At 36.7% G+C, this 12,874-nt stretch overlaps 3 protein-coding genes across 3 annotated transcripts; 1 reads left to right on the forward strand and 2 right to left on the reverse strand.

Annotated features, from left to right (window-relative positions):
- Window positions 1–2,884: 2,884 nt before the first annotated feature.
- On the forward strand, window positions 2,885–4,069 carry PHYBLDRAFT_143503 (hypothetical protein; the record flags this gene model as incomplete). Its single annotated transcript, XM_018430996.1, has 5 exons — window positions 2,885–3,016; window positions 3,074–3,230; window positions 3,307–3,690; window positions 3,815–3,950; window positions 4,042–4,069. The coding sequence occupies 5 exons, from the start codon at window positions 2,885–2,887 to the stop codon at window positions 4,067–4,069; spliced, it is 837 nt and encodes a 278-aa protein (XP_018293282.1).
- Window positions 4,070–4,169: 100 nt separating this feature from the next.
- On the reverse strand, window positions 4,170–5,437 carry PHYBLDRAFT_123789 (hypothetical protein). Its single transcript, XM_018428952.1, has 4 exons — window positions 5,187–5,437; window positions 5,029–5,100; window positions 4,683–4,863; window positions 4,170–4,615 (listed from the first exon to the last, which is right to left on the reverse strand). Exons 1-4 carry the CDS (start codon window positions 5,219–5,221, stop codon window positions 4,325–4,327), a joined length of 579 nt encoding a protein of 192 aa, XP_018293283.1. The 5' UTR covers window positions 5,222–5,437; the 3' UTR covers window positions 4,170–4,324.
- A 5,021-nt stretch (window positions 5,438–10,458) lies between these two features.
- Window positions 10,459–12,268, reverse strand: PHYBLDRAFT_143506 (hypothetical protein; the record flags this gene model as incomplete). Its single annotated transcript, XM_018430997.1, has 5 exons — window positions 10,459–10,629; window positions 10,790–11,346; window positions 11,436–11,568; window positions 11,798–11,856; window positions 12,067–12,268. The coding sequence occupies 5 exons, from the start codon at window positions 12,266–12,268 to the stop codon at window positions 10,459–10,461; spliced, it is 1,122 nt and encodes a 373-aa protein (XP_018293284.1).
- Between the last annotated feature and the right edge of the window lie 606 nt (window positions 12,269–12,874).

Here is a 12,874-nt window from a genome sequence, read left to right on the forward strand (position 1 = left end):
GTGGCGACGGCGGTGACAGTGGCGGCGGTAGTAGTGGTAGTAGCGGTAGTGGTGGCGGTGGGGATGGTTGTCTTTGCGTTTGCAGGTGCAGGTGCAGGTGTGCTTGCGCTTGTGTTTATGTTTGAATTTACGTTTGCGTTTACGTTTGCAGTTGTGATTGCAGTTGTATTTGTTGTAGATTCCATAGTTGGTGTATGGTTGATGGATTTGGGAGTATTTGTAGTGACTGCCGTATGATCAACAGGTGCACGATAAGATGTTGATGTCATCTGATTATTGTAAGATGGACGATCGGTTGTATCGGATGACAGAAGTTGAGAGATGGACATTACGGGAGAGATGTTTGTCCTGTCATAATATCCCTATAGAAGATCAAATAACATAAACAACTAATTAGATGCGTTATTGAACTATGCTGGTCTGTGCTTACTTGTGAGGTATGACTCTCTGTCTGTGAAGGTCGACTGGACTATATGTGAAAACAAATTTACATATTATCATTAATATAAAATCAAATAGGAGAATATATATATATATCTCTTTATGTCTTCATTTATATACATAAAAATGAAGGAGAGAGAGAGAGAAGAAAATACCTCTTCTGATGTCGCAGCTCGGATCGGATCATATGGTTTTTGGTAGGAATGTTTTTGGTTAAAGCGCGCATTGAAGGGTTGGGTGGGAGCTCTCGAGGTAGGAAAGCGATGGGGTAGCGAAGACTATGTACGAGGTGAGTTGTATTGTTGGTTTTAATAGATCTATGCTTACTTGAGTATGTGTCCGTTCGCTATATTGCCTGTCCGAATAATCCCAAGTTGGAGACGTCGAAGTAGGATAGTTATGAGCCGGATAAGGGTCTCGGTTGTATTCTGATTGAGGTGAACGAGAATAAGGATATTGGGCAGTAGTATAAGGCGCGCTGCCAGTAGAGGGCTGCCTCGCATACACACCCCATTCTTCGGACGGAGGAGGAGAAACACGCGGCGTATATGCCACCGGGTTAAACCTCGGTGAGAGATCCTGAGATGGTGGCTGCTGTTGTGGCTGTTGTGGCTGTTGCTGTTGGTGGTGTTGGTGTTGTTGTTGTTGTTGTTGTTGGTGGTGGTGCTGGTGCTGGTGTTGCTGGTGGTCTTGGTGTTGATGTTGATGCTGCTGTTGTTGCTGTTGCTGTTGCTGCGAAGGTGGCTGTGTCGAGGATGAGTGGTGCTGAACCTGCTGCTGTTGCTGTTGCTGTTGCTGCTTTTGTTGCAAGTGGTGAGGGTGCAAATGGTGATCGGCTGGTACCTGCTGCCTGTGGGAAGACTGATTGGTGCGATCAAAGGACATTACATGAATAAGCAACTACTTGGTGCGCAGATGCAAAGGAAAAAATTCAAGTAGAAGCAGACCAACTGTTTTCCCTCCACACGTTGAGTACGCACGTCACTTTGTGACGCCGGCCTTTGAAGAAGAGGTGAACAAATTGCTATATGCACCACACTCCCTGTCGTTTATTACTCCACGGTTTCAGACATCAAAGAGAAAGCTTTGTTCCATACTTATGAAAGAAAATTAAATATCATTATTAATTTTTTTAATTTTATAAAATCAATTTTTTTGTGCATTTTAAATATAAAAAATATTCATTTGATTTATTGTATTTCAATAGATAACTGCTACCAAATCTTATGAATAAATATAGTTGCTTTTTAGCGTTGGTTTGTTTTGGTGTGTATTTTGATTTTGGTTCACAGAAACTTGATGAGGCGCAAATTTAGTGTGGACTGATTTGAATGCAAGGGCAATCTTTTTTTCTCTCTCTCTGTCTCAAAGAAGTAGAACCCCGTGTACACACACTTTTTATTTGAACTCGGACATTTAAAAAACTCCGACATAAGAGTGTGCTTCCATGGCAACCAAAAAAAAAGTTAGAAAAAAAAATAGAAATTTGATCCAAGAATTTCAATGTTTTTTTTACCAGTGATTTTCATTTATTTAAATTAGTATAAAAAATGTATATATATGAATATATGTAAAAGTGAAAATGAAAGCACTGCTGATTGTTGCCAACATCGTACCCCCGAAAAACTCAAGAGTCAGTCAGACTGCCCAGCGTGCTTTTTGAATTCATTCTGAGTGCGATAATGCGGTCCGACAATAGGGGAAATAATTGGCAGACGCTGATAAGAAAATCGAGCACCGGATAAAACATAAGTTTTCATTGTTCAACGCCAGGGCGGTATATAAAGATCTATTTTATAGAGACTGAGTTGTGGGTCTTGGATATTTTTATTATTCACAAAAGATTATATGTTTACAGTCTTGCGCCAGAAAAATAAATAAATAAATAAATTAGGTTATATCAGGCAAGTATTTATGGTTATTTGTGTTAATTTTGGGAAGAAGTAGTATCAAGCTGAAACTAATAATTTGTTTTTACTAGTAACAGTAACATATCCCTTTGGCTGTGTTGCCTCAGTCCTCAATTTCTTAAAGGAAAATAAACGAATAAAAGAAAAAGGAAGTAAAGAAATAAAGAAATAAGAACAATAGAAAACGGAAGAAGGAATAAAAAGAAAATCTTTAACCTCTGTACTTCTATATATGACAAGCCACGTAATTGTTCTGTACACATTACTGAGAAGGCTATGTAATATTGATGTATGAGTAAGCAGCTGTTTTTCAAATTGTTTAGGCTGTGGAAAACCTTGTCTTTTGCTCCCTGTAAGTAGCCTACCCACCCACTCATTCACTACGCCCACCAATTCACCCTTCTCTGCCTTTTTGTTGGATTTGTCATATACCAGTCACAGATTGCACCATTTTGAAAGCAAAAAGAATTTCTTTTTAAACCCAAGGGTTGTTTTTGAATGCCAGTACTTCTTTATCCTCCTTTAACCTCAAAATGCCAGCACAACAAGTTCCTCACAAGCTCAGCTTACCAGACCTCCAGCAGCTGGTCCTTTACACAGGAAATCTTATGCGTACTAGCCTCGCAAGCCGCACAAAGGAATTGAACAAACAACCCAATGCAGAGGTACAGACTACCCTGATAAATAGACGAAATCGAGAGGCTGATACATTTATAAATTAGTTAGTTCACGCTGTCGACGATACCCTGAGACTGCTTATGGACAGCCCTGGTGCTCCATCATATCGCTATTACACAGAACACGGACTACTTGAAGTACCAGACCTTCGACAGAGCAGTAGAATACCAGCAGAGGACAGAAATGATGTGCAGGTCACAGGTCAGCAGAAATCTATAGACTATTTTTCCCGACACACCAATCTATCCAACTAACCTCGATAGCTTCCTCCAATTAGCCAAACTATTCTATCTTTCCGAGAATACACAACACGTCTATCCACCCATTCATGTCGATGCTGCAGTAAACCATTTACAGAAATTGCTGGGTGTATCTACTATTGACACCTTCCTTGTCTCATTTGCCGGTGACCATTCTCTAAAAAACACATGCCAGGCCTGGAGTGCACTTGAGACATATCAGCAGCAAGGTGTCATTGGCCGACTGGGTGTATCTGACTTTTCTGCACAAAATATTGATGAAATTTTGACAAACAAGAGTATAAAAGTAAAGCCTTCAATTAATCAAATCAACGTTGGATCATGCTGTGACATGCCAAAGGAAACTATTGAACATGCAAAGCGTAATGGGATTGAATTACTGCACAACAGTGACAGTGCAGGTAAATCGAGATTTGGGCTTGAGCTTGTTTTATATTTATATATAAATATAAATATTATAAATACTTTTCAACCAAAAATCTAATATTATTATTCTTATTATTTTTAATATTTTTAATATATAAGATATTCTATCTACCGAGGAGCTTAGTAAGTTATTGTCCAGCAGAGCAGTGGTACCAAAGACAACTACAGTGACCCCACGCTGGGTAATCAAATATCACGTATTTGTCCAGTGTCGTAGTGTAGTTGCAGACAAAGGGTAAGTAGCATAGATATATAGATTTTTTTTTTAAAAAAAAATTATTATTATTTTGATTTTTGGTTTTACTTATACTGTAAATGAACTGTAGATATATTGTAATGGGAGATGCTCTTTGATCGACTGCGTAATGAGACACAGATAGAAGCGGTGCTACCATCGGGCACACGTGTGATTAATGATCCACTGTAGAACATCAACTTACAAACAAACCAAACTCAAATTGCAATTAATATATTATTTTGAAAACAAAACAAAAAAAAAAGAAAGGGAGAGAAGGCTAGTGAGAGAAAGAGTGAGTGAGCGAGCAAGAAAGAAAAAGAGAGAGAGAGATATAGAGAAAGAAAAGTTTAATGGCGGGATATTTATTTTTTTTACAAAATCGTGCACTTCTTCTGTCGTTTCGGAGGTGGGGCGGGACAGAGCACAGCGCGAATGGCCTCATCGAACACGTTCTTCAAGCCCTTTTGTGTCAGGGCTGAACATTCAAGATACTTCACTGCACCGATATCTTTTGCCATCTGCAAACTTTGGGAATAAGTAATAGGAGCCATATGCTTCTGACGCAGCTTGGCAATTGTCTCGGGATCTTCACGTAAATCAAGTTTTGTACCGACAAGAATCATGGGTGTATTGGGTGCATGGTGGCTGATTTCAGGGTACCACTGAAATACAAGAATTACTCAGATTACTCTGTTCAATTTTAAATCCCCTGAAGAGTTTATTTTATACCTTTGTCTTTACGTTCTCAAATGAAGGTGGACTGACGAGAGAGAAACAGATCAAGAAAACATCGGTTTGTGGATAAGAAAGAGGGCGGAGTCGGTCGTAGTCTTCTTGACCAGCTGTATCCCACAAGCCCAAATTGATTGGCTTTCCATCCACCATCACGTTAGCCGAGTAATTGTCAAAGCTATAAAAAGCAAGGGAGCGTATGAGAGGGTCAGCCAAAATAATAATAGTATTAATATCAGTATCAATACCAATACCAATAGTAGTAGTAATAAAAATAATAAAAATAAAATGATAATAATAACAATAACAATAATAATAATATCATACAAAAGATATGCCTTACACAGTCGGGATATATTCGCCCGGGAAGGCATTGGTTGTATAAGAGATGAGCAAGCAAGTCTTACCAACAGCACTGAGCAATAGATGAGATGAGATGAGATCAATGGTCCATCTAACTTTTTTTTCCACATGATGGTACTCTTCATCAACCAATCTTACCCATCACCAACAACAACACATTTGATAGCCTGCATAGTTCGGTTTGTTTACAAGAGTGGATGTAATAATTCTTGTCGAGGATTAAACGTATATAAGCTCTAAAGGCGACTGAGATGCGAAAAAAGCTGAATATAATGAGGGTAACCCAGGGCTGGTGGGGTTAAAGGAGGTAAAGGGGAGAAGAGATGAAGAGATGAAGAGAGGGAAAGTTGGAGAGAGGGATGGTGTCCAAAAGGCGCAAAAGGGAGGAGAACACACTTTGGTGTGAGTGAGCGAGCACCGTTGGGTATTTACACATAAATTGATATTCCGCGTGAAAATTGGCACCAGCAATTTGGTGTTGGAACTGCACCGCGATTTTCAGTATTTACGCTTTTTTCGACTCCAAAATTGCGCTTCTTCTTGCAAGTATTGTGTGTGTATGCGTTTTTTTTTTTTTTTTTTTTTTCAAATGAACTTTCAAACCATTTACGCTATCTGGATTATGTATGGCCTTTACCCCTCTACTCTCTATCTATATGTATATTAGAATTATAATAGAAAAATTATACATACACAATATTTGAATAAAGTCTTTTCGTTACAATCATGGAAATGGCTCATTCACCCATTCACTTTGGATGAGAATAATACTATCACGGATGTGTTACTGTATCTGGGCTACTTACTGTGTCTTTTCCCGTCCCTTTAGATCCTCTCTACTTCTCCCCTTACACCTTTGAGTTTTCTTTCGCTCATTACAATTGCAAAGGTTGTGAAAATAGGACAATTAAACAATTGAATGCCAGATACTTCCCAAGCTCTCGGTCAAACCAATACCTTTTCTTTCTCTCTCTCTCTGCTTGACTTCAATCCTTTTTTTCTTCTTCTTTTGCTGTAGAAATAAGGATCCTTTGGTATAATTTATATATATGTATGTATATTAAGATAATGTTTTGTCTAGATTGAAATCTAATTTGAATATCTTTGTCATTACCATTCTTACAACTTTTGTTCTTCATACTGCTTTCCAAATCTTTCTTTCTTTCTCTCTCAGACTTAGTAGTCGTGTGTCCTGATGCAGGTCGTTTGAATTCAGTAAATAATATCGACTCTATCGTAAGTATTTATGCAAGTAATCAATATAGAAGCAGCAGTAATAAAAGTAGTTGTAGAAAAGGAAGAAGAAAAAGAAGCATAACAAAAAAAATATTAAAAGACAAAATATCTTGATCCTAATCCATTTTACCTGTTAATTGTTACTTTTTTTTTGGTATTTATTGGTCGGCTACAGTAAAAAACACTGAGAGATTGGCTTAATACGCATGAAGCTTTGTATTACAATATTTATATGAGAGAGAAAAGGTAAAAGAAAAAAGAAAGATACTAGGAGAAAAACTACTCCAAGAAACGCCTTATCACCACAAGTGCTGTTAATTGTTACTTGTTACATTTATTCTTAATAATCCTTTATCTATCATATATTCTCTCTGTATCTTTGTATTGAGTACTCCCCTGCTCACCTTATTTTTTTATTTATTTACAGTCTGGTATGTTTGAACAATCGCGATAGTTTTAAAACTTTATTTCACTACGGATCATCCCAAAGCATACCGTTGTTTTTTGTCCACTTGTAACCGTTATATAGGCTAGAGTATTTATCGCAGACACATTTATATTTTATATCTAACTTTGGTTTCTTCTCTTTCTTAGTATTTTTTTATAGCAGCACCTATTCTTTAATTAATTACTCTTGGTAAATTTGAAAACTAGATTTTATACTAGATTTTTTCTTTAGTCTAAATAAGAATGATGTATGTGTATGTATGTGATTCAGTAAAAGTAAAATGCTTTTTGATCGTTCTCCTTATTAAATGTCTTGCTCGATGCTTTTACTTTTTGTGTTGATACAGAACTCGTTACTTGGGCTTTAGTAAATGTCGTAAAAATGTATTTATACTGACAAATGAGGCCTCTTTGATCGATTGATTGCATAATGTATTTTATTTTTATTTACAATAATAGGTTTTGACTACAACTGTTCAATTAAATCAAGAAAACCTAGCGGTTAAAACAAATGGTCGATAAAATGATATACAAAATATGGTGAAGCATATTCAATCCACATCGGATTGTTAATCATTTACCTGGTAGAAGAGACACGGTAATCATAAAGTGAAATATCTAACTCTATACTGTGCGGAAAAAAAAACAAATGAATTTCTTTGTCTAGAAATATTCAGCAGTCTGAAGGTTGAAAAAGCAAAATATGGCAATGTTTCTATGCATATTCTAAACAGGATCTATTTATCATTACTTTCTTCCACTTTCACATTCATTCTCACTATCATTAGCATTATCGCCATTGCTTTTGGTAAATAAACGTATGATGATGTGTATTATAGTGGCAGTTAACCTTTTGAGATTTTGGTACTTATTTTGTTTTGTTTTATTGAAGGAAGGTGTAAAAAAAAAAGGGGGAGAGGGGGTTGGAAAGGGAAGAAAAAGTGAAAGGTGAAAAGGGGGGGAGAAGGGGGGGGCCGAGTGAGGACATGATTTGTGATAATAAACTGAAAGAGAAGACAAGAATTGTGTCAAAGAAGAGTAAAGAAAACTCAAAAGAAGTTAATAACTAGAAGGATATTGTAATACCATTTGTAATGGTCATACATATTTTGTACTTTTTTGAATAGATTTGTGAGATTCTTGGCTATCGTTTGTGAATTTGAATATTAGGTGTTCACATGTAGCCATTTCCACATGCACAGATGTATTTAATTGTACTTAATTGTTCCGTTTGGCTTTCTTCATTTCTTTACTGATTTGAAATTTTGCTTTCGTTTTCCTTTTGTATTCCTAACCACCAAGTCATGTTTTATTCAAACTTACTAGACCAACTAAACGTCTTTATTATTAGGAGTAAAGCAGAAAATAGGAGACCATAAATCAATAGAATAATTCTGCCATATCTTTATGCACAAAGAACATGAATCCAACACTCTCTAAAGAACCTTTTTATTTATTTACTATCTTTTCTTTCTTTCTCCTACTCATCCTCATCCTAAACCTCATCCTCAACATAATACTCCTCATTTATTGACCTTAATAATAATAATAAATATTTTATTTTTATTATTGAACCAACTCCTTGTTCAGCAGTACTGATCATGCCACCAAGAAGTTCCATTATATATGTTTTTTGATCCTCCTAAAATCATCACCAAGCCAGCCTGCATTGCATTCACAATTAACATAAAAACTCTTTTAAGCTTTTTCTCTTAATAGTTTGCTTTATTTTATTTCAAGAAGATCTAACCAGCTATCTGACTCTCTAAACCTATCTTTCATTCTTTCTCTTTTTTTTTCCTTTCCTTTGTTTAATTCTTAACAACCACAATAATCAGAATAGTAATATAACGAAAGTTAAATGAACTACTCTCACAGTTTATTAGTCTATCCAGAAAGGTTCTCTAAACCACCTCAGTCAATACCACTCTTTTATGATGATTTTGTTTTGCCAAAGAAGCAAGAGCCACCTGAGCCAGTCAGCCAAGACGAAGATAATGTTCCATTGAGCAAATATCGTGTCATTGACGATGCAGTTCTGTCTCACTACCACCCAGCTTTCCAGACCCGTCCTGCGTTTAGGACAGCAATGTCAGCACACCACCAGAGACACGAACCCCTTTTACCAACCGGATATTCAACTAGCACGCCTTGCCACAAGTCCGCATCACGGAGCCAGCCGCCCACAAGAAGACCCAGTGCGTCCAGCAATGGATATGAAGCATCCCTGCTTGGGTCTGGATTTTCTGGGAAAAGTTTCTCAAACTCTCAGAACTACCAGCCTCATCGTGTAGAGCGGCACCCAATGTATACCACAAAGCAAGTCTGGTCGGACCCATCTCCACTGCTGGAAGACATGTCTGACGAAGACGACGAGGACCATGTTCCTATTGGGGTTCTTCAAGGACAGCCTCCTGCAGACCGAAAAAACGAGTATCAATCTGTAGCAGAAAAGTACAAAGAAAAGGTCAAGGGAAAGCTGATCGATGAGTTTCCAGATGACATTAACAGCAATGATCTTCGGCAACACCCGGTATACCCTACAGTTCCGCCGGCTGATATATCTCTGACACTACCCTGTTCACGTCCGGTTGTATTACGGCGACGATCTCACGAGCCATATCGACAGCATTATTCCCAGCAAACCCAACAAAATACTTCTCAACAAAATACTTCTCAACAACAACAATCATCTTCACAACAAACTTCATCACAGCAAAACCAGCAACAAACTCAACAGGTTCAGCAACCACAACAGCAACCACAACAGCAACCGCCACAGCAACCACAGCAACCACAGTCGCAGCCACAAACACAGTCGCAGCCGCAACAACAACAACAAGTTCAACCACAAAATCAACAGCAACAGCAATCCTCACAGCAGCAGCAGCAGCAGCCACAACAGATTCCACAACAACCGCAGCAGCAGCAGCAACAACAACAACAACAACAACAGTTGACTTTAATCCCGTCCGTATCTACTAGCCGTGCAAATGGTCATTGCCAGCAGCTCTATCCAGGTGATGGTGATGACGATGACGATGATGTGCCTCTTTCTCAATCGTTCTCTGGCCTAGCCGAGATACAAACATTAATAGCTCCAGCTTTAATAGATCGTGAACTTGCTGATGATGCTCAGTGTGCTATGAATTATTTAATGCTGCGTTCAACCATAGGGTTTCAATAAATAAAATAAAGTAAAATACAATATAATATAATATGATATAATACAATACAATAAAACAAAGCAAAGCAAAAATATAACTATAATAATAATAATAATTCATTACAAAGTGTATCTAATTTAATAGCACTATATAATCCAATCAGAACAAGAAACCATATGTTTTCTTCTTTCTCTTCTCTATATATCAATATTCTTATTATATCCTTTTCTCTTTCTTATTTGTTCCCCTTCTCCTTAGCCTTCTCCTTCTCTTCTTATATATGTATATATATCAACACGCCTATCCGCCCATCCTTTTCCTCCCCTTTAGTCTACCAATGAATTATCCCTTTTATTTTATTTTACACACCAAATCTCTGTAGATAGGCTATTACACACACATTTACACAACTAACCAATATATATATATTTCTTTAGCTTGTGAATTACAAGATTACAAGAACAGATAACAACAAAGTGAAAATAAAATAAAAATAAAAATAAAAAAGGTTGATAGACTAATACAAAAAATAATAGTAATAATAATAAATATATTTATATTTAGTTGTATCCTATATTTGAACTATCACGGTAGTTTTGCCGTCTGTCTTGTTCGTCAGCAATTGTACACAGCTGGGACCACAAAGCATCTTTTTGCATGTGTGCTTTGTATAATTTATCGCGGGCTCCTTGCAAGCGTAACAGGTATTCGTTGCTGAAATTGATATTTTCCTAATACAAATATAGATACAAGTATAAATATAATTCCAATAAAAATGAAAGAGAGATCAGTAGGTTGTTATTAGAAAAAGAAAGAAAAGAAGAAGCAAAACTTGTAATGGTTGTATTTTTTATTTTTATATTGAAAACTTACCAGTAATAGCTCTCTTACTCTCCGAACTACTTCCTGTGCTTCAGCGTCTACAGAATCATTGGATTGACTAGATGGTCCTTCTTCTACCGACATTGAAGATATCTTTTCATTCATGTGGGATGTTGGTTCGCCGCCATCTTCTTTCTTGGTTTCACTTTCAGATAAATTTCTTCCATTCTGATCTACCTTGGCCTGTCCCACTCCTGAACCTGAACCTGAACCTGAACCTGTTCCTGCTCCTGCTCCTGGACCTGATCCTGATCCTGCCACTGATCCTGATCCGGATCCTCCTGCTCTGTTCTCCTGTATATCTTTTGTGGCATTGTCTTTTGATCCAGCATGACGTTTTGCTCTCCGTTCTTCGGGTGTTCTTTCGAATTTGAGGTCAAGATATCGAGGGTCATCATGATGCAGAATGGCACACAGGCGACACAGGATCTTGTTGAAGTTCTTTTCGCCTTCGATAAACTCCATTGCTGTCTTTGCCAGTCCTTCCACCTGTCGGGACTGGATAATTCGTCTGAGAGCAGGGCGGCGGACAATATCAGTGGGTGATTCAATTGGGCTCAAAATGGCTATAGTCATTTATAGTAGATATACACAATAAACACATGGTAAGTGTTAAGATAAATCCAAATCCAAATCCAAATGCAATCTATTACACAATGAAAGAAAAAATTGGGCTTGCCTTCAATGTTGACTAGAGTGTAAGGATCTTCTTCTTCGTCTGATATCTCTTCATCTAATCTTCTCTTTTTACGTTTTACGACAGTTCTCTTTTTCCCTGCTTTTGTGTACTGATTTTATTTGTATGCATATTAGATAAACGCATACATATAAAGAACAAACCATTTTCTCTAATGGCTATAAAAAAAATCCCCCCCAACACACACAAATTTATCGATCTATCTATCTATCTATCTATCTATATGTCCTTTTTGGTATTTTATACTTTATAAGAAAAATACATATAATATATACTTAATATACTGTCTATTTTTCTTTTCTTTTTTTTTTCTTTTTTACCTCTGATTCTTCGGCTAATTTTCTGGGTGCTCTCAACTTGTTTCCACCAAATTGGGCTTCTGATGTAGCCCATTTCTTCAGTAAGCAAAAAAAAAAAAAAAAAAAAAAGAAGAAGACGCACAAACAATAACTTGGTTGAGGATAATATTATTTGTCTTTTTCTTTTTTATATATATAAAAAAATTGACGTGTTAATCTATTATTATTATTATTATTATTATTATTATTATTATTATTACTATCATTTTAGAAAAGGATATGTTTATAACCACGATTGTGAGGAACAAGACCAATTTGGTCATTGTCACTTTCTTCATTGTCTTGAATCCACTTTGCTGCTGGTACTGAATGTGCTAAAGGTGCTGAGGGTGCTGCTGATTGTTGTGTGTTGGTTGAGGTTGATGACCCAAGGTTGCGGTCTGCTCCAATAGAGTGTAAGTTTGACAATGGGTGTTCTGTTGATGAATCCATTTGGGAAAAGAAAAGCAAAATAGAGGTAAATTACGTGTGTGTGTGTGTGGGAGAGTATAAAAAGAAGAAGAAGAAGAAAGAAACAAGTGAATAAGACGATGGGTTAACAAAAGACAAGACAGGTCAAGTCTGGTCAAGAGATGAAATTTAACAGCGGATTAGAAAAGGGAATAATGTTAATAATTGCAATGGAAATGGTAATAAAATGGGGCAAGGTCTACGGACAAGTGCAAGTGAAAATAAGAACGATTCAGTGAACGACAAAACAAAAGTTTTAGTGACGGATGCGACACCATGTCTGAGTTACAAAACAGTAATAAAAAAATAAAATAATTAGTATTAAAAGCGTGTGTGGATTTCTCTCTCTCTCTCTCTTTCTCTTCATCTTTTCCTTTTCTTTCTTTAATATACATTTTTATTATTCCATGCGATACTACAGACACTATAAGCACTACAAAGACAGGTCTGTATATTTTAATTAGCATCACTCCTTTGGTTTGGCATTATTTCATACAAGGACCTTTCTTATTATTATTATTTATTTTCAACTAAATTGTGTAGTCCAAACCCACCCTGATTTCCTGTAATGAAATATATATATGATTA

Source organism: Phycomyces blakesleeanus (genome assembly GCF_001638985.1).
Source record: "Phycomyces blakesleeanus NRRL 1555(-) unplaced genomic scaffold PHYBLscaffold_7, whole genome shotgun sequence".
NCBI lineage: Eukaryota > Fungi > Mucoromycota > Mucoromycetes > Mucorales > Phycomycetaceae > Phycomyces > Phycomyces blakesleeanus.

Bases quoted from the DNA above. Each gene is read 5' to 3' on its own strand.
- PHYBLDRAFT_123789 (XM_018428952.1), bottom strand. From the start codon at position 5,221: ATGCAGGCTATCAAATGTGTTGTTGTTGGTGATGG. The intron at 5,101-5,186 runs GTAAGATTGGTT...TCTATTGCTCAG, and splicing joins TGTGTTGTTGTTGGTGATGG to TGCTGTTGGTAAGACTTGCT. The intron at 4,864-5,028 runs GTAAGGCATATC...TGCTTTTTATAG, and splicing joins GGCGAATATATCCCGACTGT to CTTTGACAATTACTCGGCTA.